The sequence below is a fragment of the Apteryx mantelli genome, chromosome 10 (genome assembly GCF_036417845.1).
Source record: "Apteryx mantelli isolate bAptMan1 chromosome 10, bAptMan1.hap1, whole genome shotgun sequence".
NCBI lineage: Eukaryota > Metazoa > Chordata > Aves > Apterygiformes > Apterygidae > Apteryx > Apteryx mantelli.
Genome location: NC_089987.1, coordinates 12,915,662 through 12,940,859, shown reverse-complemented (window position 1 = coordinate 12,940,859; position 25,198 = coordinate 12,915,662). Strand labels below are relative to the sequence as shown.

The 25,198-nt window shown below is 36.0% G+C and overlaps 1 protein-coding gene across 2 annotated transcripts; it reads left to right on the top strand.

Moving 5' to 3' along the window:
• The first annotated feature begins 501 nt into the window (after positions 1-501).
• ZNF507 (zinc finger protein 507) lies at positions 502-24,731 on the top strand. 2 transcript variants are annotated; one of them, XM_067302516.1, is made up of 7 exons: positions 502-709; positions 5,543-7,671; positions 8,677-8,782; positions 14,290-14,404; positions 16,304-16,408; positions 20,349-20,483; positions 20,629-24,731. In XM_067302516.1, exons 2-7 carry the CDS (start codon positions 5,548-5,550, stop codon positions 20,990-20,992), a joined length of 2,949 nt encoding a protein of 982 aa, XP_067158617.1. In that variant the 5' UTR covers positions 502-709; positions 5,543-5,547; the 3' UTR covers positions 20,993-24,731. The 2 variants fall into 2 exon arrangements, with proteins under 2 accessions (XP_067158617.1, XP_067158618.1); XM_067302517.1 differs by lacking the exon at positions 16,304-16,408.
• The last annotated feature ends 467 nt before the right edge of the window (positions 24,732-25,198 follow it).

Sequence of the window (25,198 nt, the reverse complement as noted above, 5' to 3'; positions counted from 1 at the left end):
CTGTACTGGAACGTTCTCCACCTTCTGACCAAAAAGGCAAGAAGCCGGCAAGAAAGGAGAATCACCCAAATAGAGGAGCTGAACCTTCAAGACAGACACCAAATACTTGGAAACTCACACTAAAATCTCCCAGAGCGGCACCACTGCTGGCACAAGTGACTGTGCACTGCTGTCGGGTATCGGTGCCAGGCTGAAATTTAAGCTAAGAGGGTGACACTATGGGCAGATCCCCCCACCCCGGGACATGCCTGTGCTCTGCTCTGAGAGGGGCTGGGGCGGGACGGCCCCTGAGCGGAGAAGGCGCCAGCAGGCGGGCCGAGGGCGAGGCCGGGAGGCGAGCCCGCCCCGCGGAGCAGCAGAGGGCCCAGGTGCTTCGGCGCGAGGGGCCGCGGCCGCGCGCCCCCCAGCAGGAAAGGACGGGACGGCCCGGCGCTCGTCTCCGTGGCAACGGGCAGGAGGCGGCGGCGGCGGGAAGGCGGCACCGTCTACCCGCCGGTCACCTGACCCGCCCCGCGCGTCACGTGATCCAGTCTCCATCGTCGCCATCTTGAAGCGGTGGCCAGGGGTGAGGGGGGGAGGAAAAAAAAAAGAAGAAGAAGAAGAGAAGAGCGATTTAAAGGGAAAAACAGAAAAGCCCCTCGGTGGGGCCGGCGCGAGTGGGGAGCGGCGGCGCGGCGCGGCGCGGCCTGGTCGCCGCGGCGGCCGGCAGGTAGGCGCGCGGCGGGCCCCGCGGCGCAGCCCATGTGCGGAGCCGCTGGGCGCTGCGGCTCCGCGGCGCCCCCTCCCCCAGCGCGCCACCTCCCCCAGCGCGGCCGGCGCGCGGCCGCAGCCCCCTCCCCGCCCCCACCCCTCCCCGCGCTGCCCCGCGGCGGGCGGCCCGGGCCGCGCCGGGGCATCTGCGCCCAGCGCGGCGGCGGGCCCGAGGGGCAGGGCGGGGGGGAGCTGGGGCTGCCCTGCCCCGTCGCAGGGACGCGGTAACGGCCGCGACGCTCCCGCAGCGCCGTGCGGGGTTTCCCTGCTCTCCGGCCCCGCGCCGCCACCGCCGCGGGCTGCTCCCCGCCCCGGGGCATCGCCCGGCGCCGCTGCGGAGCCGAGCGCGGCCGCCCTGCGCCCGGGGCCCCCCGGGCCTCCCCCGCGCAGCCCCCCGGGCCTCCCCCGCGCAGCCGCCGTCGCTCCGCGCGTGGGGGGCGGCGGGCGGGCCCGCTGCCAGGCCGAAGCTCTGTGTCACGGGGCCTCGAGGCAGCCTTGTCCGCAAAGGGATGGAGTTACCAAAACCGAAACGCTTCCTCGCAGTTCTTATCGCCCCTCGAAAAACCAGAATCGGCATCAGTGAGCACTGAACGGACTCTAAACAAAGAATGACATAACGTTACTCATATGCGTAGTTACGCGGCCGGTGGCTTGCGTGCCCGCGAGCACCCACAGCCGAACATCTGGAGGGACTCCCTCCGTTTCAGGTTTTCGCGTAACAGTGTTATGTGGCAACGCTTTTCTTTTGCGGTCTGTCTCGGGTCTTTTCTCTGAGTCTCTGTGCTGCTTTTCAGATGAAAAGGTAGGGAAAATATTTGCCTACTTAACATTACTAATGACACTTTTAAAATGGCTAGTATAGCTTAAAGTAGCACCGTGGTCTTAAAATTTTCCTTAATTCATGCTTACACTGAGAATATTTCGAGTAGATGTTATTCTTTGAGGAGTACATGTAATGTATAATTTTATTTTGGAAAAAAAACCCACTTGCTTACTTTTCATAATGGTTCTTAAATGTATTACAGCCAGTATGAAACAACAAAATATTTTTGTATAAGTAAATTGGATGGTTTTCAATCAATAAGTAACTGAAATAACTTAATGGAAGTTTTGTTGAATGGAAGGCAAGTCACTAGTAACTATATTATTGTCATGTCACCTGATTACCATTGCTTCATTTAAGTTAAAGAATATATAATGGAAGATATTTCTATGGCTTGTAGATATAATATGAACAGAATATAATTTTTTCCTAGCCACATAGACTAGAGTTAGTCATTTAGTAAACTCTGCCAAACATCATAGAAACTGAAGTACCAAATGCACATTAAGACATCTGCTTTCTATGTTCAAAATGTAAATACTTGGATTTTTTAGTTTAACAGTAACTGTCTGGATACGTAGGTTGATTCCTGTTAATAAGACAATACTGAACTTGAATTAAATATAAGAGTATACCAAATAGCCATTTTGTAAAATTATACTTTTTGTTTTAAAGATACTTATTTTTTAATTTTTATTTCCTCCAGTTGAGCTGCTATCTAAATGTAGTATTGATCATTATTAATCTGCTTGCATAGATCCAGTTAAAGGCATAACACCTTAGTTTGTTTAGTTTTCTAGTTATCATGAATCCATTTGGCCTGGGGGGTTATTTTTCTTTTATTAATTTTTCAATTTTAAATTAGATTTTAGCCATTTCCAAGTAAATATTTCTCAAACTAACATTGAAAATAATAGCACTGAAGAGACATCTCTCTTAAGAATTCAGACTTGGCAAATATTGCTGCATTTTCAAGTTGAAATACTTTACCTGACCACATGAAGTGTGGATGATAGTAACTGATTATATTGATAGTTCTGATGCTTTTGTAATAGATGAGATTGCTCAAATTGGACAGATGCAACTGGGAAATGAATATTAAAAATTGTTACAAACCCATTCATATTTGGAACTATTATTTCAATGAAGTGTTCCAAATACATACTCTTCAGTGTGAATCTGAGTTCTTCCAACAGTTACTGTAACTTTATAAGTCAGAGGAACTGTGTAGATAACCTGAATGGCAAATAAAGGCAATTTCAGTATTTCTGCTCAGAATTTTTCTTTAGACCAAAATTATGACTTATACTTTGAATTATCACAAGAAAAAAAAATTGTAGTTGCCTTAAGGATGATAAATTTGTACAACAAATGCCTAGAAAATGTAAGCAGTGCTCTGTTCAGTCGCCATCTGTTGCTGAATTTCTACCTTCTTTTATGTATTATGAACTATTTTCAACTATATGCAAGTCTTTTATCTTACTAATGACAGCACAGAATGTTCAAAGGGCCTTATCCTGCAGATGTTGCCTGTGCTTAAATTTAAATCTGAGTAGCTCTACCAAGACCACATGGAAAAAAAATTGGCATTATTTACGCAGTCACACTTAATTTTAATAAGTTTTAACTTGGTTTAAAGGTCTTGTGTACTAGATGGAAGGGGGCAACTGCAGAAGTACCTTTCAAGACTTGTATCTACTTTAAACAAATTCTTTAAAACTTAATTTCTCTTTAAATATAGAGATCTTGTCACAACCTGATTTTTATTGGTAGAAATACTTATTTCTGAATGTGAAACAATTACAGGTTATTGTATGTTTTTCCATTCTTGATGGATCAAAGAAAAATCTATATATGTGTTCAGAAAAATATGTCAAGGTAAAGATTATGTTCACTATCAAATAATGAGAAAAAAATATTACCATACAACTGTAGTTCCATGTATTTTCGAAGTAGTATTTTTTAAATAAAATTCTTACAATATGAAGAAAGGGCATGTGTCAGGCAAACTTCATTAGCTGTAATAATTAAATAACAAGAAGAAAATCTGCTTATTTGCTATGCTAGGCTAAAATATAGCAATTGTATGTTGTTGTGTTCAATAATAGGATTAGATTTGTTGCAGAGCCATAACATTTGCACTGCCTTCCTATACAATAAAGGAATTTCTTATAGTTTGTATTTAAGTTACAGTAAATGCGACTGCTTCGAGTTCAGAGTATATAAGTGGAAGTTGCTTCATGTATACCCTTAACTAGCCTCAGCAAATAAGTCCCTGTATCTTGTGTTAACACTGTGCAATCACATGAAATCTTCCAGCATTACAATAAATGTTTCCCCAACATTGTTGTATATCTTGTAATGTATTTCAAACTAAAAATTCTAAAACAATTTTTACATTTGACTAAACAACACTTCTACGTAGTGCCACCCTTGGCAACAGATTCCTCTGCTTCAGTTGTCTCTTTGACATGTCTACATGGATGATGGGTGCTAAGAGGCCGAGTAAACTGGCGTGTACTGACAGCAGCCAGTGAGCTGATGGACTGGACCAGCTTGCATCTGGCCGGCTTGGAGTGCAGGAAGAGTGAGCTTAGACCTGCTGCCACCACATGAAGAGATACAGCTTATGCCTAAATCTACTTCCAAAAGTTGTGGTGGAAAAAGGGCACAATAATACCTGCTCTCATGTGTTTATTCAATATATTGGTTGTTGACAAAATAAGGCCTGTGTTGCTTTTTATTCCTCTTCATATGTCAAAGGCAACATAATAATAGAATTATCTACAAATACATTCTCTTTTTTTATATTACAGTTGTATACTAAATGTTTCAGTAGAAAAGAGTAGATTTACGGGTCTTAAGGAAGTTCTGGTTTGGCATACAGATCTTTCTTGCAAAAAAAATCAACTTGAAAAAATCATGATAAACACTCAAGGATGACTGATAAAAGAAATATCTGGCATCTCTCTATGTTCTAGATTATATATTTTGTGGAACTTGAATAGGTTATTTTCAGACAGTTTTCAGAAGTGAATTCCACTGTAAGACTTTTTGCTTGACTCCCCACTCCCTGAGCCTTGCCCACATCACAAAATATGTTTTCATGTAAATTTATATGAATTGGCTTCTAATTTAACCTCCAACACTACCACATTATTGCCTGTGGTTTATGGTTAGATGTGTTTAAAGGAAGTACAAGTGGAAATAGTTATTGCCTTTAGCTTCCAGAACTATTTTTTCCCTCAAAACAGAAAAAACTACTCTTCAGAACTTAAGTACCAATTGATTTTTTTCCCCTACAATTAAGGAATTGTTGGAAAAGCTACAATTAGTAGGTTCTCTATGAAATGACATTTATAATAAGTATGACTTGACATTTGAATTGTCTTTAATATAGTCATAGCAAAATGACTAATGCAAGTGAATACTAGAACTACTTTTTTTTCCTAACTTTTCAAGGAAAGATTTTGCTTATGTTTTTAAATTATGTTGTTGCAAATTGATATTTGCTTCAGATATCAATGTATCAGAATAAGTATGTTAGGAACACATTTTTCATATCATATCATGGCTTTTAAACATAAATATGCCAGTTACTACTGACTGGCATATTTAAATGTCTAACATTCAAATGTGTGGTCCTGTTAAAGAAATAGAGAGTATCTGTAACAACTCTAATTACCCTATAGTTGAAAAATAATTATCTTGCCATTACACAACTTGGAGGCATGCAGTTACAGGATGTCTTGAAAATACTCTGTGCAGATGTATTACATAGCATCTGTGCTGTCCACTAAATGTCCTCAAAATCTTTGGCTATTTATATTCTCATTCTGAAAGTTTTTATAAAGTTGATGGCTTTAGGCTTCTGCGTTTAGTAGAGAGAGAAATATAAATTGTACTAGATTCTGTTTTTATTATTGTGCAGGTATATATTTTAATATTTTACTAAACATTTTCTCCTAGATATTATGGAAGAAGGAAGCAGTGTTGCAGTATTGATGCCAAATATTGGAGAACAGGAAGCTGTACTGATTTCTGAAACAGTCATTGGTCCAACGCTGCAAAACAGTGAAGATGAGAGAAAATGTAAAACTGACCCACTAATCCACGTTATTCAGAAGCTAAGCAAAATAGTTGAAAGCGAGAAGTCGCAAAGATGCCTTTTAATAGGGAAAAAGCGTTCCCATCCTAATGCTTCTGTGCAGTCCTTTGACACAGAAGATCTTTGTGAAATCCCAGCTAAAACAATTCAGCTATCTGTTATTGGTACTAAAAAGACTGAGGAGTTACAAGCAGATTATTATGTGACTGATTGTCTTCCACAAAGCAAAAAAAAGGTGACGTGCTACCAGTGTAGTCTATGTAAGTTTCTATCACCATCTCTCTTAACACTACAAGAACATATAAAACAACATGGGCAGAAAAATGAAGTGATATTAATGTGCTCAGAATGTCATTTTGCTTCTAAAAATCAAGAAGAGCTTGAATCTCACTTCCAAAATTACCATGAGAATGACAGTAAAAATAGCATCCAGACAAAAGCACAGCAATGTGTAAATGTCTCAAGTTCATTTTTGCAAGGGCCAGTGGAAGGAAGTGTCAAATCAGGGACTGATCAGACAGGAAATCTGGAATGCAAAGATATAACTCAGTCTACTCGTGTGGCTGAAATGGGTAGGAGAAAATGGTATACTTACGAGCAGTATGGCATATACCGGTGTTTAATTTGTCGATACACCTGTGGTCAGCAAAGAATGTTGAAAACACATGCTTGGAAACATGCAGGCGAAGTTGATTGTTCCTATCCTATCTTTGAAGAAGAAAATGAAACTACAAATTTGTCAGAGACGGTTGTAACTCATACACCTCACAGTATGGATGCAGTTGTTCTTTCGTTGGAAAACAATGAGCTAGATATCCATAGCGAACATTCTCTTCAACTTCAGATTTGCAATTCTGAGCAAATATCATGTAAATCACCAGTAGGAGAAAATGTAAAAGAGGAAGAGGCATTAAATCAGTCAGTGGCACACTCTCCTACTACAGAAGTTTTAGAGGAGACTGTATCAGATACAGAACAGGATAATTTGATAACTGATAGCCTACTTTCATCAGCACAGAAAATCATTAATTGTAGTCCAAATAAAAAGGGTCATGTTAATGTAATAGTAGAGCGTTTGCCAAGTGCTGAAGAAAGTGTCTTACAAAAGCCTTTCTTGATGAACACTGACATTGAAACAGAAAAAAAATTAATCTCGGAGAGGTCCCATGTTATCTGTGAAGGACCTGAAGTTTATCGTTCAGATGAAATTCAAGAGGTGATAATAGGATGGAATAATACTGAGAAGAAAGATAATGAATTAAGCTCTAATAAAAACATAGCAACTGATGAAAATGCTCCTCCTGCACGAAGAAGGACAAATTCAGAGTCTTTACGGCTACACTCATTAGCTGCAGAAGCTCTTGTTACAATGCCTATCAGAGCTGCAGAACTAACAAAGTCTAGCTTTAGGACTCTCACTGGGGAAGACTGTGTGGATGCAGATACAGGGCAGAGAGACGCTGATGGGCCATATGCAGCTAATTCTAAAGTGGTATCCTCACTTAAGAATCCTTCAGAAGAGTTTACTAGCTTAAACCAAAGTGACTGTGCAATAGTGGAGATAGATAAAGAAAGGCCAGAGTTATCGGAAGCACCAATTAAAATGGGCATTAGTATGTCACTACTCACTGTCATTGAAAAATTGAAGGAGAGGACGGATCAGAATGCTTCTGATGATGACATTTTGAAAGAATTACAAGACAACGCACAATGCCAAAATGCAAATGATGCAAATATTCCAGGAAGTAACCTAGTAGAATATATACCTAATGTAGATCGACCCTACCGCTGTCGCCTCTGCCATTATAGCAGTGGTAATAAGGGCTACATAAAACAACACTTGAGAGTCCATCGTCAGAGGCAACCATATCAGTGTCCTATCTGTGAACACATTGCTGACAATAGTAAGGATCTAGAGAGCCACATGATCAACCACTGCAAAACAAGAATGTATCAGTGCAAGCAATGTGAAGAATCCTTTCATTATAAGGTAAAGTTATTTCCTATGTCTGTTTATAATAGTTAAATAACCTGTTTGTTACTTTTTTATAACTGGTGATCCCGTGATCCCTCTTTCTAATTTAATTCAGTCTGACACCCTGGCTTCATTGTCATTATGGTTGGAGACTATTGCCTGCAGCACTTTCTGAATATAATATTCTGCCATAATTATTCTGACTTACCCACTGAAATAAGCTTGCTTCCTCACAGAAGTTATTTCTCTTGAGAACCATCTTATGGACATATTAATATCGTGTTGTTATTCTACCAACCTGTAGTAACTAAATGAAGAAATGGAAGCATTAGAGAACTTAAAAGTTGAAACTTTAAAAGAACGCTCAAACATGCCCAGTAGTTGTGTGTGCAAGAGTAACAGGGGTGCTTGGGGGCAATGTGTGAGAATCTTTGAAATAGAAGTTCTTTTATTTCTTCCTCTGTTGCTTTGTTGGGCTGGACGTTCTGCAGAACTTAGATCTGAAAGATTACATACAAGAGCAGAATAATGTACTGCTCTCAGTTTTATAGTCTCCATTTTTAACATTAGTGCCTGTGAGTACATTCCTATAAGCTCAAGTATGCTCGTTTTACTCGGGAAAATACAACAGATAGCATCAGTATCAGGTCTTACAACTGAAACCGTCATAGGCAGCGGTAGTGCAGGTTTTCCCATATGTCCTGTTGTTAGGCCCTAGTTTGAAAAAAATGAATGTGTAATGAATATAGTCACTTTTCTAGTGAACAGTATTTTTTTTTTAATTAACACAAATCATATAATCACCTCTTAATCACTCTCATCGGTCCTTTTTTATATTATTAAAGTATAATTTAATCCGTTTTGTTTGTAGTTTGAGGGATAATCTGTATGTATGCTAAAGTATGTTTTATAATAGTTGTCATGCAAACTTGAGTAATAATTTTGCAAATTACTGCAGTATCTGAAGTGACCACTGTATGTTTGCGTTATATGTTTAAACATAAGGAATTGTTTTTTCAGAGCCAATTGCGAAATCATGAGAGAGAGCAACACAGTCTTCCAGATATCTTTTCAACAGCTACATCTAACAAACTAATAGTTTCCAATGAAGTAGATGAAAGAGAAGGTACTGTATATATTTTAACTTAAAATTACAAGTTACTCATAAAATTATTTATGTTTGCTGTATTTGTAGGCTTACTTTTTTTAAGATCTCCTTTAGGCTGAACATTTTCATGCCTGTTCTTAACCTAAATGTTCTTTTCAGTTTGCAAAACTTCCTATAATTCTCAGTTTTGAGATATTTTATTGGCATTTGTTGGTAGGTAAAACATTTTTTGCCTAATTATATCTTTGGATTTTCTTTTTGAAAAACAAAATTTTAAATACCTGCAGATAATAAGTGGTATGGAGTATGACTTTTTTTTTTTTTTAAAGAAAAAACATTTTTTCCCTCTGTTTACCAGCTGCAATGTTTTCTGAATTGCCTAGTGTAAATAAAAGAAAGCCTTGGTGTTTTTCTCTTAATTCACTGTGATAACGTAGTTTGCTATCACCATATACATACAATATAATTTTGCATTCCATTTTTAGAAATTACTATTTAATTGTGGTAAAGTCCAGAATGAGTCATTTGTTTTAGAACTAGAGAGGCAAATGTAAGGGGTTCTAAAACTATATCTGTAATAGTTGCCAGAGTAGTAGTAGATATGCATTTTCTAAATTACTGTTAATTATGTATTTGCTTATAATTTAATAGGTATTTTTTTTAAACTTGATGTGTTAAGATAGTGAAAATTAGGCAAATTTTGAAGTTTAGGGAAAATGTGGTCTTAAAATGCTGTGACTGTCCTGGAGCCCCAATATTTATTATTGCAACTTGTGTGCATCCTCTTCTCTGGTGAGTTAAAGTTTCTGAAATTATTTACAGTGCTTTTATTCTGAAGGGAACACTGTAATTTTTAGTACTCTGCAATTTTAGTGCACCTCTGAACAACTGTGGGTTGAAATATTTCCCATTTTATGCACATAGCTCTTTTCTGTCTTATGGTCTCTTGTTTGTTTAGATAGCAGAATGCATTCTGTAATGTAGTACTTAGATTGCAGTTGAAATTTGTGGTTCTACTCTCGCCTCTACAGTTGATCAGTGTGAAAGTAATCACTGAAATTAGTGCGACTACTTGTGAAAAAAGGTATAACCAGCATGAGTAAGGATGGATGGCTTGAACTGTTAATGAGTTGTCCAAAGCAAAATGCATGTCAGGATAAAATGCGAACCTTAACTCCTGACTTCTGTTTTGTTAGCTCATGCTGCCTCTTACTTTGGCTTTCAGTATACTAGATAGAAAATTAAAAGTTAATTATCTCATCAGCCTCAGATAAAATGGCCCCTCCCAGCTCCTTTTTGTTCTCATCAATGCAGAGAGCATTTAGACTTCCATAATTCAGGAAACTAGTTTGTAGTGTTTATTACATACATAAGACCAAAGCTTCAGACGGCCATAGGCCTTCTGGGGACTCAGGGGGAGGCAGAAAAAAAGACAAGGGAGGGTCTACTGGTACTGAGAAAGTTACTGATTATAATCTTTTTTCTTTAGAAGCAACAGCTTAAATGTTTTAATGAAGCAATAGGAAATAAAACATTGTTAGTTTAGCTAGTTGCAAATGTCTGTAAGCACAGCTCTGACTATGCTGCTGACAATGTCTGTAATGTTTTAGACCAAGATTTTTAAAGATGGCTTAAAGGAAATAATAAATTCCTCATAAAGGAATACGTGCCTTGAGACACTTGAAATATGTCAGACTTTCAAAATACTGTATCTTTTGAGCTTAGGTCTCGTTAAGGTGACTGAAAATCAAGATGGCTTGCTACTTTTTAAAAGAGTAGTTTTAGAGTTTATGTCCTGATCTTGTGATTTTCATGAAAGAGGAACCCCTGCTCACAAAATCTGCCTGATTTTGATTTAATTCAGTGATTTTTTTAGAATAATTTTTGTTCATTATTATCTTATAAAAATGTTACAGTCATGCACCTTAATTGAATTTTTACTCCACATCAAATTTAGTAATATGGCTTGAATGAAAATAGTTCTCCTTTTAAACTTTTATTAACTTATACTTTGGAATGCTTTAATTATTTCAGAACCAATTTATAATCAAATTGCGACACCACTGCAGTACAGCGATCTCTTGTCAAACAGATGTCATCCCTATAAAGCGACACAAAACAAAGAAGTTTATGGCATAGCATCTGTTTATGTGAAAGATGCCTGAGCTGGAGCAGTTTCATTTCTTGTTTATGAAATAGTTAGTCCTAAAAGTCTCTTTATTCATCATGGTTGTACAATAAATTAAAAGGGAGCATTATGACACTGAATATGATCAGATTGTAAATGTCTAATAATGAAGGAATAGCGTAATAAGCAGCATTACAGGAGCACCTGTTACTGCTGCTAGAATAAAGATCTCTCATTTTCGTGTTTACTTTTAAGAGACCTGATATCATCGATCCAGAAAGCTAAAAAGCCCCCACAACCAGAGAAAATAAGCCTTTTGGGGAGTATGGGGGGAGAACAACTGCTGTTTCACTACAGCCAGAGAGGATATGATGTATTATAACTTATGTGCATTTTGCTGAAAGAATAAATCTAAAGTAGTGATTGGTGTAAGTAATTGCTCCTAAGTGTGTGCTACTGGGTGGTTAAGCACTTGTAACTATGCAATAGATGATATGTTTGCATAATGCTTTTAGAATCTCATTAGATTTTTTTTTTTTAAGCTGCCTGCCCAATTAAATACCAAATTCCTAACAGAAAATACATTTGAAAACAGTTTATTCTAAAACTGCAGAATTTAAGATGAAAGAACCATTCAAGTAGAGCATGCAATAGCCCAACCTTCACACAACCCCGCTCTACTGTAGATCTGCAGCCCAGTAAGTGTCTTTGTATTCATCTGAGGTCTTCTGCATAAATGTGTATTCATAAAAGCATAATTGTAGAAATATAAATTCTTAAGTTTGTAAGTATATACTTAAGACTGTTTTGATAATTTGTCATCAGAGAGAATTTTTTGAACAGTAATACATTTTAAAAAGCTATATGAGCACATAGGAAAAAATCTGATATATTTTAAGAACTTTAAAGCTGAATTGCAAAGAGTGCATATTATGTATTACTTCTGTATTGTTTTGTTTTTATAAAAATGCCAGAACAGTGAGCAATTCATTAAGTTTTAAAGAGTGTAAAATATTTTTTGTTATCTTTGCACACACAGAGAATTATTAATTTTTTTTTACTTTCTTTGTATTCAGATGTCATTTTATTTTATATGATCATATAAATGAATATGATATATTCTTCAGAATAAACCTCCAGTAATATCAGCCTAGAGCTCCAGCAGTAACTAATTACTTTGCACCTTGAACAAAGAGTGCTGATTTTTAGAGTGAAAATTTAAGTAGTGGTAATTTTTACTTACTGTTTAAATCACTGTATCCCTCAAAATAACATATTTAAAGCATTTTGACATAATTCAGTGCCCAACGGTGGAATAAGGTGGAAGTGAAAAGTTAAACTTCAAAATATCTCCTTAAAACAGAGTTCTACCATGAACATACTTAATTTTTATTTTGATAATGAAAAGATTCAACTGGGTTGTTGGAGCCCAGCATCATCAAGAGGAAACTCCAGAACAAAATAATCTTTATAAAAAATGTTCATTTTTTTGGATGCAGGGGATAGAACTTCTGTTTTCAAGATAAATGCTACATTTCCTCCTGAATTCAGTCTGCTTTTCTCATCTCTCCTTTCCTTAACTACAAAGAAGTTGCATGCAGGAGGTGATGAAGGAGAGGGTTTCAGTCAGTTTTTATTACTCCAAACTGTCAAGAACTTTGTGGTATTTGGACCTAAGCAGAGATATGTCTAAAGAGTCTACTTTCCATCTTTTTGAACAGTCTCGTATTTCCAAGTTCAAGCTTGTATTTCCTTTCAAACTGTGCAGTCCTAACAGTGGCAGGCCATCCTCTCAGCTTGACATGGACTTTCAGCGCTCCTGACCTTGACAAGCCTTTAAAAGAATTGTTCTTCAGGATTCAGAATACAGAGATCAAATCTGGGAAATCAGAACTTTTATTCTAGGAGGAGAAGGGGTTATTTTTGGTTTGGGAAGGAGCTGGGAGGGCTGGGAAGTAGATCACTTGTTAATATCATCAGAGTTCTTAAGGCAATATCTATGAAAAAACACCCAGCTAATATTCCCTTTTCTGTTCTACCTAGGATCTTCTAGTGTATTCTAGTAGTACTAAAACTCCTCACAACACAAACTAATGGCTTTTTTGTACTGGAGTTGTACTTCATAGGAGCATGAAGAGTTGCTGAAGTCTGTTCTTGCAAGATTTGAGCTTTACTTTGTCTCCCATACATAATTTGTTGAATTGTATATTTATTGTTTTTGGCATGTATTTTAGCAATGATCTTTTCCCACCTGAGAAATTCTGCAAGGATCTCTTATCAGTTTCTTCAAAGCCCACATACGTTACTGAGAGTCATGGCTTGACCGTTCAGTCAGCTAATAAGAATTTGGTGTAAAGGTAGGGTTCCTTACATGTGGAAAAAGAAAAGTAAAATTTTAATAACTTAGGCTAGTGAAGAGGTAGAATGCAAATGCAGAAAAAAAAAACTTAGGTCTTAGTTTGATGTTTCTTTTGGCAGTAGTGCTGATTTAAGTAGCCCCAATCTGTTTATCCTTCTTTCTGCTATTCCCTCATTTGGGAGCGTGTGAAGGCTGCCTGACAGGCTAGAGCAGAAAAATGACCTGCATTAAAAATACCCTCTCTCCTTCCAAATGTTCATATTTTTAACTCAAATCAGTTCCCTTACTCAGTGAGGGAGCAGGAATAGGGCTTTTAAGGCCTACACAGTCACATCCCAAAATATTCAAACTGTGCACTTGTGGGCACACATTTTCCTATGTTAAATTAGTCATTAGCCTTTGTCTCTGCAACTATTAATTTTTCAAGAGTCTCTTTCATTCTGGAAAGAAAAAATGATTTCTGTTGCAATTGCTTTTTGGTAATTTGGAGAAGTTCCAAATTATTTCTTAATACATCTGGTCACTATCTATTTTTTTGATCATCTCAGATCCTTCTGAAAGTGGTTGTGAGTGTATCTGGATGATAAAGAGGATTTGCTTCAGGAGCCTTCTGTTTTTCTTTTCTATGTTTGCCAGTTGGAAACTTCTCCTCTCTCAGACATCTCTCTTGCCCATCTTTTCCTTTGATTTGATACTGCAAAGCAGTGAAAGTCCTGGGTTCATCATTTAGTACCTTATACTATAACATAGGATTTTGACCTGACCACAGTAACCCAGGAAGGGAAGCAACTGGATGGTGAGAGAATGCACTTCCCTAAAATTTTAGTAATTCCAGTAAATGGCAGGGAGAATGCAGAACAGCATGGTAAATGAACCTTTATTATCTCTGTGTCCATTGCCAGTTTGCTCCAGATACTGAAGTATCATTTTTAAATGTTAATTCATGTTTCATAATTCAACTGTGTGCTGAAATTATCATCTGAGAACTTCTTAAAATGCTGAAGGCATCTCTAAAATTATGCATTTTGTTTTGTATAGGAAATAAGGCTTCAGTTCAAAAATTGTATAGATGTGATGTTTGTGACTACACAAGCACAACTTATGTTGGTGTACGAAATCACAGACGAATTCATAACTCTGATAAGCCATATAGGTAAGTGTCCCAATTATTGCTGACTAATGCTAGGCTCTTGGTCTGCTTGTTTTAACAAGGTTACTTCCTTGCTCGTGCAATTTTGAAGATATTGTTAAAGAATGCCAGTTTCATAATTTTACTGCAAGGCACTGCAAAATTGAAGGGGCCATGCTTGCTGATCAACTCAAACTATGTAATTAAGATTTGCTGACTTTTCCAGGATGCATCTTTAGCTATAGCAGTCCATGGCTTGTTTTCAGTTTGACACATCCAGATATAGAAGGGGAAATAATTACATTGTAAGATTGATCTTTGGCAGATAACAACAACATATTTAGCAAACTCTTTGCACACTAAGTTCATTTTGGATTTGCTTTATTGCAAGGTGTTCTCCATTATCATATTGCTACTTCTAACGCTTTGTTTTAAAGCAGCAGGGCAAGCAACCATGTTCACACTCCTTAGTGGAGGAAGGAGGAGTCAAGGGATATCCATAATGTATTGGCTCCTACAGGGTGTGGCAAAACTGTGCTCTTTGTCTTGCCTTAGTCCTTTTATCTTTATCAATATTAACCCACTCATTTAAGATCAGATTTTATAAACTTTCCTTCAAAGACATTATATAGATTTATATAAAGATTTTTATATCTAAAATTGGTTGTAATACTACTGTTCAGGTCCTCAGAGGAAAAAATAAATCATGTATTTTTCTATTGGTTTCTGCAAAATTCCTTCAAATTCAATCTATTCTTATTCAGGGTGGATCTCTGTCCCTCTCTAGTGGCTAAAAAATAGATCTGAGTTAGTAAAATTTTTGAGCTAATACACTTCTGTCTTTTTAGTACAAACTCTTGAAACACATCTTCAGACCTTGAAACCTTGCACTCAAAAGGGGACTTTCCCTTTTGATTAAAAAGCCCCCCAAGATATGCTGTTTTTTGATTTTGTGCATTATAGTGATGTATATTAATTAAACCCCTTTAAAAATGTAGTATTAGTAATCTCAAATCAACTATCCTGGATTCTCCAACTTTTTCACACTGTAGTCCAGACTTTTTAAATTACTGAATATCTTATCATTTCAAAATGAAACAACTAAAGTCCTGATAAATATGCAGAGTTTTAGTTGAGCTTGATGGCTCCCATTAGATCTGTTTTTATATATTATGTATAGGAAGCTTACCTGGTAGTATATTGCTATTTATGCATAGCATAGTATTTTGTGTAATACCTTGAGATCTAAATCCAGGGACCTAGATCTAGATCCAAGCTGTTTTATATATTGTTTTTATACAAAATGCTGTGACAGAAGTCAAAAAATAAAAATTTAGACAATGTGATATGTTATTGGCTTAGGGCACTTGAATCTTAATTTGTTGATCTTGTCCCTGACTTCTATTTGAACTATAATGCTCTGAAACATAAAAGTTTTATTACCAATAGTTTGGCATTTAAAGTGTCATGAGAAACACTGCTGTTGCATTAAGTAGAACTTGTATTCTTGAAGAATAAGATCCACTTTGACATGTACCACATCTCCTGTAGCTCTTATGATCATATTCTGCTTTTGCATAACATAGCCAAGCAACTTGTATCATGGCTGCTTCAAGAGCACCCAGATCTCTCTTTTACTTAGTGATGTTTGCCAGCTTCAGTAGAGGTGCACCAGATGGATTTCAGGACAGAACATGCTCCATGTGCCTAATGATTCTTGCTCAAAGGTGGAGGGGGTTTTTGGATACAAAAACCCCTCATGGTCCAAAATTTGAAAGTTAATGTTACCACTTGGACATCTGTAAATGTTGTTAGTCTTCATTGTAGTCTTTCCAGATACCTTTTTATTCTCTTAGATTTTTATTTGTGGAATAGTTTTAGCAGTTAATTATCAGATTAGTTTACCTGTTTTTGTCTCTTTAGATGTCGAGTATGCGACTTTGCCACCACAAATATGAATAGCTTGAAATGCCATATGAGGCGCCACCCCCAGGAGCATCAGGCAGTGCAGCTAATGGAACAGTACAAGTATGTAACAGTTCTAATCTGGCAAAAAGCTGTGATAGTAGTGATTTTTCTATGTTATGAAAGAAAGCAGAATTCAGATTCTATTCTTTTTCCTCCTGGATTCATTCTTTGTTCCAGTGACGCTTTTTTTTTTTGAGAGAGAGAGAGAGAGAGAGAGATCGATTGATTGATTTGATATAGCATTCCTAGATGATGTTTATGCTAGTAAATTAAACATGTCTATGACCTCCCTCTGGTACAGTATTCAACCCTTTCTTTCCAGAATGGGATGGTTGCATATAAACTGCTTATTGCAAGTGGTTCTGGACCATGTTAATTACCAAAGCATGCCTGGAATTGTTTGGGGGAATGCATGTGCCAAAACCATGCTGGGGCACCTCTAACAATTTAATATTACAGATTGTTAAATTCCAGTGCCCAGGAATGTTCTCTGGCTTTGTTTAATATCCTAGTCTAGGCACAGCCTTTGTGTGTACGTACTAGTTAGAATCTAGATTTGCATTGCAATGCCCTAGTTAAGAATTAGTATGAAGGGTCATTATGTTTAAGGGATAGTCTGTCCATTGATATGTTTTTATATTTATTTATTTTTTTATTTATTTATATGTTATATAAATATATATCAGGAAGAGTTGGCATAAAAATGTAAATGTTTACTACTAATTTGCAACAAAAAATAAAAGCATGGAAAGGAAAAAAAATGAGGAAGATTCTGAACATTTCTTAGGAAAGAATTTTAAAGGGAACAGGAATAATCCAAATAAAGTACATTCACATATGGGGTTTCTTCTCAAGAAAATCTGATTCTGTAACTTCAAACAAAGTCCTTACACTGCATTTTTCCCCAAAAATGTACTAGAAAGCAACACTAAGTTCTGTGTGCTCTGCTATCATACTTCACACACTATCACTAAATACTCTTAGTATTACCCAAGATTACTGCAAACCTCCACACTTTGGCCCCTGTGTCCCTGAGGAAATACTCTATCAAAAGCTGCAAGATAATTATTTCTTCCGTAGACCAATTTAGGATACACTTGAACAGTATAGTTTAATAATTCAGCATAGGTCAATCAGTAGGGCAAATCGTGCTATAGAAATGAAAGGAATCTACTACTAAAATACAAAACTCAATGGAAAAATAATTTCTTTTCTCTGAGAATGTCTTGCATATACTGTAACTATGCAGCAAATTCAGACTTCAGGTAGGAACAGGTATTCTCCTAGTTCCATAGTTTTTAATTGATATTTCTTTTGAAAACACTACTTAAAAACACCCAAACTCTGTAGAACATTGAGCAACATCAGTAAACGGCCTTCACTTCCATTTCTGCCCTCCCATTTTAATTTATATATTTCCCTTGAGATCACTTTGTTTAATATACATTGTATTATGGATGATGATCATAAAGTAAGTAAGTGCATCAGATTAAAAGTTGTTGAGTTTCTGCATCTTTGATTTGAACTGCGTGCCAGTCTAAAGTAGTCAACAGCTTTAAGCTCATGATATTGTACTCAGCAAAGTAAATCTGACTAGTAAATTAGCCAAGTAAATTAATGTACTTCAGAAAACAAGACTTTAATTAAAGGTGGATGAAAACAAACAGTGAACTGTTGCTTCCTTCATTTTGTATCAACCCACTGACCAATCTCTGTTAGCAATGTAACAAAAGTATATACTATCATAGACGTATACCAAAAGACTGTTGGAATACATGTGCGTATAGAATTGAATTAGGATTATTTAATGATTTTTGTGTTATGCAGAAAATCATTTTGGCCTAATTTTATCCGTAAGAGGAATTATAAGGTGTTTTTATTTCTTATTAAAAATGATGGCATTATTTTGTAACAGCCTTATTAGACATATTAAAATTCTCAATCTGAAGGTGAACTTGCATCCATTTTCTTTATAAGGCTTCAAGTTAGAAGGAGGAGGAAAAAAGAGAGTAGTACATTCCAAATCAAGTAATAGAGAGAAGTGAGAAGGACATATTGTTCACCAGCAGAATAGGATTATCTTGCTACGTAAGCAAGGTAATGTACCATGCCTTCACATAACGTATCAGATGTTTGCTACTCTCCACAGTCTTCTGCTGAGTAGAAATAAGTTTCTTTTATGAGATTATTTGCCAGGCATTTAAGTCCTAGATCCTACTGTCATTAGGAGCAGTGGTGAAGGCTTACTGAATTCTAGTGTTTAACACTGGTTTATGTAGTTTCTAAGTCCCAGTTCTGAAAAAGTTTTCCTTAAAAAAATTAGAAAAACTAAACTGACTAAAACAACTTAGTAAATACTTAATTAAAGTAATGACCTATTAAAACGACTAGTATAGTAGTTGTTTTAACAGATTATCATAATGTAACATATCAGGAGACCACATTGCTTGAGCGGAAAACCATTTTGCTCTTGTTGAGGAATGAGATAGACTGAGATAGATTCCTAGTTATAATTTATTAGAACTAGGTCACCTTGGATTTCTAAAAAAAAAATTGGATCCTAGTCAAACTCCATGTGATTTGAAAAACTGAAGACTTCCAAAGTAGCAGGAGCACCTCATCTTCACCATGAATACTGTTCAGCTCTGGAGTGATGTCATACACTATCACTCATCTGCTTCATGCTGAGGTGACTAATTTATCATCTTGGAAAATGCTTTTAAAAGTCTCTACTGTTGTATATTCATGTATGAAAAAAGTCCTGTGGGATTTCATCAGTCTTCAGTTATTTATGTCTATAAATATGCATCTGTATGCAAATAGAGTTTCTTTTTTAAAGTTTTTGAACCATCCAGCCAAATTCTACAGGAGGAACAAACATTTCTATTCAGCTTTATCAGACCATTCAAAAAAATTGCATTTTCTATTCAGTTGCGAGTTCTGCTACATGTTTATACCTCAGTAGTATGAATTTGCAGCTGTTTTAGAAAGAAGGATTGGAGTATTGGGAAAATGAGAGAAAGAAATACCAAAGTATTACCTTTATTAAACATTCTTGGTTGTGTTTAATTTACTGAAGTATATGCTAAAATCTTTCTTGTTTCTACAAGAGTTAATTAGGATTGCATACATGAAAACCTATATGCTAAATACTGGAAATGTAAATTAAATTTAATGGGACAAAAAATTGCTTTACATCTAAAACTTGTAAAGCATTTTTCAAACAGCGCTTTTCCTGAAAATATGAAAGATTGTTTAATAATTAGGATTATTTCAGATGTTATTTTTTTCTGAATTCTATGTGTAAATTTGAAGCTAAGTTGAAGAACAAGACAGCATACAGCTATATAATATTTTATAGGCAGATGGAAATTTATTCTTACAGTACCCCAAGCTGATGGAAAGCTCTCTAGACAAATCATTATCCTCAAATAAACTAATATATGCTACACCAAGAAAGACTATTAGTTCATTTAAGTTCATCAGTGCTGATCATACCCATGCAGCATCTGCTTGGTTCAGAACAACAGCAGAGAGCCTCACTACCAGCCTGCAAAATACCACATAGACATACTCTCTGTTTCTGCAGTTATCAGTACTATTGCATTTTTGCAGTATTTAAGCAGTTTCAACAAACCAAACAGATAGGATTTTAATTATTTAAGAAGTCAGAAAAGCTAACCTTAAAAATTCTCAAACCTTTAAACAGTGTACAATTCAGAATGAAACTTCGCAAACTAACGTGACGAGGTATGAAACTTGACAGAAGGAGGGAGAGGGGGATTGACATGTTTCATTATAGTAATATAAAACAACTATTGTGGTGTTATTGTCCTGAAATGAGTAAGCAGAATTTTTCCCATTGTATAGTAGGAGAGGAAAGAAAGAATGTATCTTGCTGTTTTTTGATCCTTTTGGAAGAGCTAGTGAATTACTAAAAATCATAAAATTTAAAAATTTCTATATGCTTGTCTTTTTTCTTCTCTACTTTTTTTCCTAGATGTTCTCTTTGTGGATATGTATGTAGTCATCCTCCCTCTTTGAAGTCCCACATGTGGAAACATGCAAGTGACCAAAATTATAATTATGAACAAGTGAACAAGGCTATTAATGATGCAATTTCACAAAGCAGCAGGTATGTCAGTTTTACTTTAAAGCCTTATCATCTAGAATTTTCAGAGGATCCAACTCTGATTCAAAGAAGAGTTTCTATCAAGAAGCAACAAAAAAGTATGTTTTGAAATTTGTTTCATTTTTTATTTTTATTTCTATTACTTTAGGTTTCAAGGACAGCCTCCTGAAAAAACCTTATTAGAAGGCACTGATGAAAGTACAGTACCTATACTAGGAAGTTCAGACAACTTGGTGTCTTTTACAGAGTCTATTAACCAAACTACTAATGAAATTTCAGGTTCTGATGAAAATGAAAAACTTAACTTGATGAATACCTCATGCAGCTTAGAAAAGAACTCCACTCTGCCCCATCTTGGCACAGAATACTGTGTTCTTCTCTTCTGCTGCTGCATTTGTGGGTTTGAGTCCACCAACAAAGAAAATCTGTTGGATCATATGAAAGAACATGAGGGTGAAATCATAAACATCATTCTAAATAAGGACCACAGCACAACTCAGAGCACAAACTAGATGAAGGAGTAAGTTAAAAACAGGATTTCCTAGAGTGGATATTTTCTATCTTTTTTAATTTTGCCTGAGAAACTTGCTAAAGAGAAGAAATGCAAGCAAAAGTTGCTGATTTCTGAGCCCAATTCCTTGTTTCATTAATAGAACATTAGCTTAGCCAGGGACAGATGAATCATTTAAGAGATAAAATTCAGGTGTGGGTAGTAGAACAATCCATTTAAACCTGTTATTTCTCTGTATGGTGCCAAGAGTGTGGATTTTTTTTTCCTCTCTCTCCCTAATTGTCAGGTACTAGTCCATAATAATGCATTAGTACAGTAAATCAAAACCCAAAGGTAAAAAAAGCTTTGTATCAATTCAAAAGCTTTTTCTCTTTCTCCCTTTTTTGTTGTTTTACAAGTATTTGGACACAATTTTTTTTACCCTCTTTTTTTTAATTGGCAGAAGACAGACATTTTACAGTATGATCTTATAAAACATTGCCTAGATTTTGGAAGGAAGGGAGAGGGGAGGTGGGTGAGGGCACATATGTGTGTCTGCATGTGCACATGAGCGTTTCATTCTCCCAGTCTATTTCTAAGGCCTTACAAACTCCAAGCCTTCTTCCTGAAAAAGACTGGTATCCTCTATGTTGATTCAGCACAGCAGGAGCAGAGTAGCCTAGAAGCTTTTTGCTAACTATTTGGTTGATTAGATCCTCACTAAATATCTGACATCTTTTGATAGATACAGTCTAAGTAAAAGTGTGTAAAGGATCCTTTATAATAATGTCCTGCTGTTTATTAATGGCTTTCTTTACACACTTAGCGAATCCTATTTCAAAAAACAAAAACAAAAAGACCCCCAAAAAACTAAGCAGATCATATGTCATTTTAATTGTGGTGATTACTTTGCAGTACATGAGCACCATTTTTTTAAATGAGAATAAGGTATTAACACATATGTAATTGCCAAGAAGAGATTTTTAAAGCTACATAGATTCCTAAAGATGTGGATGAGCTCAAAGTGGGATTTTGAGAAGTGCCTACCTGCTTTGGAGTTCTTTGAAAATCCCACTTGCTGTCTAAAATTCCTACTTGTCTGGCTGCGCTGTATCTATAGAAATAATTCACTGAAAGATACAGTAATCTTCCTGTAGAATGTTCTGTTTCAAAATATAAAATATGGGAAACAATATTTTAAGTAAAAACTGGATCCAATCAGTTGTAGAACAAATTTTACTAGTGCATATAGTATGGATTCATAAAGGGAATTAGGGATTACTTTGTTTTCTAAGAAACACGTAAAAGTCTCTCCCTTTTAAAGCCTTTAGCTTCAAAGATTACAACGCTGATCTTTCTTACAGTTTCAGCAATTTGCAGTAGAAGACATCTGTCTATGTATCAGCTGGGAATATTATTATACAGGCTAATTACCTGGCAGCTTTGTTGAGATTATTTATAAAGTCAGCTACTTAAATTGTTTGAAATACATGCTTCCTACTGAGTGAAGTAGTAGCACTTCTGAAGAAGCCCTTTAGCAGCTTGATTAAAACTTTCTAGTCTGGGCATTTAATTCTGCTTTTAAAGAATGGCAGTTGCACAGAAGCATGCCTAGTTCACGACATGGTAATGCAGTTACCTGCATTTTAGTTGCTCATTGCTTAAAAAAATGACTTACTCTTAGGAAAAAAAAATATAGTATTTTATGTTTATTTCCTATTTATACATTTCTGCTAGCAGAAATAAGCTCCAACTATAAATCTAAGAAGGTGGCATATGTAGTGTACAGTCTGTTGTGCTATTGCTGACTAAAAGTGGCAAACAAGAAACCAACAAAAAAGTCTTGTTACAACTTTATGAAGCAGCACAAAAATCTAAAGGCCAGTGTAAAATGCTCTAAGATTCCAAAAACATTTGGTGATTTTTTTAAGTGATTTCCTTAAGCATCCTCAACTTGTTCTTTTGAGTTAAGTATCTATCATTTTGTTTATAAATTAAATTGCAGAAAGTACACATTTTACTTTAAAATTGGTTTGGATCTAATGTCAAAGCATTTTTGTGTCAGAGATATTTGAGATACTTTACACAGAGATGTGAAGTAAGTATACATAATTCTCAGTCAAAAGCTGATTTTTTTATAGTCATACAGATGGATTTTATATTTTAAAAATATGATTCATTTTCTATCTCTAGTTTAAATTGAGATAACTTTTAATGGGGTATTGTTATTGTCCTATTGACACAAATATTTTATTTTCAATTGAGAATTCATGTGAAAGCAGTAAATTATTTGGAATTTATCTGGTCTTCATCATTCAGAGATCCCATTTACTGAAAAATTCAAAGGTAAAAAGAGATCCATAGCAATGTTAAACTACAGATCTGTGTTCATAGAAACAATGTTTTGCCACATTCTCATTTTTCAGTAAAAGGATAATGTATTTTAAAGTTGCTATGCTACTGAGAAAAAAAAGGTGAAAAACTTGCATTCATAAGCTGAGAGGAAGATGGCAGTGAACCAAGACTTACAAAGCAAGTAACTTTGAATCAAAGTTAACAGTTTTGGCATGTGTTTAGGCCACACCTGAAGTGTTAATAAGTATAACGCACCAGATTCATTGTAATGGAATTACTGAGCAGGATATATCTATTTACAGTTTTTCTTTGCCATCTTGTTGCTTTTTTCAGTTTGAGCATGTGCTACTATAAAATAGTAGAAAGTTGGTTGCCTCTGAAAATTCTTACCAGCCCTCACAAATGCCAACAAATAATTCTTCCCCATCTGCACAGAGATTTTTAACTTACTGTTTCCATGCTGCTTGCCATTAGTTATCCACTCAAAAATCCCATGGATTTTATCAGAAGTTTTGCATGTGAAGTAATTATAGGCAGTTTTTGAAAGCAAATTATTCCTCAGGATATCTGCTTTAGAAAGTGTGTGGTTGGCTTGGCTGCATGTTATGTAAGAGTTTTTCAAGAACATTTCCAGGTTACCAACACTGCAGTCTTCCTCTTTCTTTAAGATTTTAAAATATTTTAGGATCTTCTGTCACAAAACTATCAGTTGATCAGGAATTCACTTGCTGTTTGCTTTAAGTAGATTTTTTTTGGCATGTGAAATGTAACTTGCAGCTTTGATTTTAAATGCCTATACTTCTACTAAAGAGAAGACTTGATTCATACTAGACTATACTGATAAATAGGTGGGTATTTCATCTTTCCAACTTATACTTGGTCTGGAAAAATAAAGTGGTTTTCAGTCAGAGTTACTGTATTTTCCTCTTTCAGAAGCACTTATTTAATCATTTTAAAAATGTACAGTTGGTGCTCAAAGTAACATTTGTTAAGATATATTTAATAGAAATTTACATTTGCATTTGATATTCATGGACATGGGTACATGTATTTTTTTAAGAAAACATATTGTAACACTATGGCACTGCTTTTATAGCCAAAGTATAAAAAATTTAGAAAACTGACATGTAAAGACTGCAGTTAATTCTGATACTGTATCTTATTAAATAGGATGACTTTCATTTATAAAATTATCCAGCACATTAAGCTGCATGCCTTAAGCTCTCTCTAGGATTATGTTCCTGATAGAAGACTGTCTGTTTGGAACTATGAAGCAAAGTCTGTAGTACTACTTTAACTACCTTCTGAAATACTGTACAATGTTAGAATAATTTATTTTGCTTTACAGGAGTTTGTCATGTATTGACTTTAATATTGTATTTTGGTAATAAACCTTTTTTGTTAAATGCTGCAGTCACTTTTTTTGACCTGGATAAAATATGACTACAGGAAATTCAAACACTGAACTAATATTTAGAGAGATGGGTCTCTGCTTAAATCAAAAAGTATTTGGAATACTTTACTGCCATTTCTCCCTCTTGTGTCAAGATAACAGGATGCTAATACTGTTAATATAAGTATTGTAACAGTAACTTAAACAGTAAGTTTTGTACAGTAACTGTAGTGATGAAATACAAGACCATTAAAACAAAGTCAATATAGTAGTAACTAGATGCAGTTATGATGGAACGATGCTGAAAGACAGAACTGTACCTTCAAAATTCATAATGAAGCTAGTGGGAATTTTCTCCCTGATATAAATGGAGTGAAAACCTTACACAGCTTTTTTCAGGTAAGCGGTTGACTCTTGCTCATCCATCATATAAGCTAAAACATCTTGCAACCTGATTTTTAATGTATAGTACAGCATATT

Bases quoted from the DNA above. Each gene is read 5' to 3' on its own strand.
- ZNF507 (XM_067302516.1), top strand. From the start codon at position 5,548: ATGGAAGAAGGAAGCAGTGTTGCAGTATTGATGCCAAATATTGGAGAA. The intron at 7,672-8,676 runs GTAAAGTTATTT...TTGTTTTTTCAG, and splicing joins AAGAATCCTTTCATTATAAG to AGCCAATTGCGAAATCATGA. The intron at 20,484-20,628 runs GTATGTCAGTTT...CTATTACTTTAG, and splicing joins GCAATTTCACAAAGCAGCAG to GTTTCAAGGACAGCCTCCTG.